Source organism: Temnothorax curvispinosus, unplaced genomic scaffold (assembly GCF_003070985.1).
Source record: "Temnothorax curvispinosus isolate PA1 unplaced genomic scaffold, ASM307098v1 QBEX01003200.1, whole genome shotgun sequence".
Taxonomy (NCBI): Eukaryota; Metazoa; Arthropoda; class Insecta; order Hymenoptera; family Formicidae; genus Temnothorax; species Temnothorax curvispinosus.
Genome location: NW_020212980.1, coordinates 19407 through 20716, shown reverse-complemented (window position 1 = coordinate 20716; position 1310 = coordinate 19407). Strand labels below are relative to the sequence as shown.

The 1310-nt window shown below is 49.2% G+C and overlaps 1 protein-coding gene across 1 annotated transcript; it reads right to left on the bottom strand.

Moving 5' to 3' along the window:
- Positions 1–346: 346 nt before the first annotated feature.
- Positions 347–1102, bottom strand: LOC112452292. The gene has a single exon (XM_025012411.1). It carries the CDS (start codon positions 1100–1102, stop codon positions 347–349), a length of 756 nt encoding a protein of 251 aa, XP_024868179.1.
- Between the last annotated feature and the right edge of the window lie 208 nt (positions 1103–1310).

Below are 1310 nucleotides of genomic sequence, written 5' to 3'. Positions count from 1 at the left end.
TGCCATCACGAACATCGAGAATGAGATACTCAGGTGAATTCGAGAAAGCAAAAGGCGATGCCGCAAGAACACGCGCCCTGAGCGATTCGTGTACGTAGCAGGCCACTCCACCACCCTCTCTGCCCTCTCTGTCGTTACGTAGTAGATAATACCCGGCAATTCGCATCAGGTCGTCGGAAATATGAGAATGAAGCCAAGTCTCGGAAATAGAGACAATGTGAAAAAATTTGGATGCTAAGAAGGCTTGAATCGACTCAAGATGGGCAGGGAGGGAACTGACGTTCAAATGAGCAATCCTGAGACAACCATGTGAAGCAGCAGGAACACAACCGACATCTACCACAGGTCATTGGAGTTTTGCTAAATCAGCCTCAGAAGAAATTAATATGGGAGGCTGCCCATGTTCCCTACGGACAAAGATCTGGCCATCCCTGCTCCACACATGCCTGTAAGAGGACTGCCTTGCTTTAATTCTCGTTCGATTTAACAAATTGTAAGTGTCAGTCGGAAACAGCTCGTTTACGTGAATGTTGCCCGGGACATTCCTTTCAAAAACATCGTTTACCGTTAGTCGTCGCCTACTACACATCACCTTAAGAACATGATCACGAACCTCACGTGACTTAAGTGCCACTATTACTGATTTTTTGCGACCAGCTGCTTCGACTCCACCATCAGCAGTCGAAACGTCGCCTGACGACTCGCCGCCCGCTATCGGCACGCTTCGCTTTACCACGTCGCGGGTCTCCAGAACGTCCGGGACCAGTTGAGGAATACCCAGCGCCGTAAAAACGCTCCCTATATCGCCGGATGAATCAGTGAACTCACTTGGTATACCCGAGATAATAATGTCCGACGTTCTGCAGACCCCCGACGCAGCAGACGACCTGCTAACAACCCGCTGAGAGCTCAAGAGCCGTGCGCTCTGAGCCTCCAACGCCGCAATTCTCTTGCCGTGACCCTCGACAATTTTCAAAACATCCGGAATCTGGTTCAACTTGTGCGCAAAATCTACGTTTACAGCCTCCTGACGATTAATAAAAGCCGTGATCCTGTCCGACTCCTCGAATACGGCCGTGAACTTCTTGTCCAATTCGTCCATCCTGGCAGCAAATTTCTTGTCAGATTCTTCAAGTTTAGACAGAATCGATCGTAACAATGCGTCGGTGGACGGCGACTGCGTACCAGAAGCAGCAACAGCACCCGCGAGAGAGAGAGAGAGAGAGAGAGAGAGAGAGAGAGAGAGACTATTTGCGTGTCTTATTACACATGTCCTCCGGGTAACCAGCTAGTATATATATATATATATA

Excerpts from the sequence above, each read along its gene's own strand:
- LOC112452292 (XM_025012411.1), bottom strand. The coding sequence starts at position 1,102 with ATGGACGAATTGGACAAGAAGTTCACGGCCGTATTCGAGGAGTCGGAC.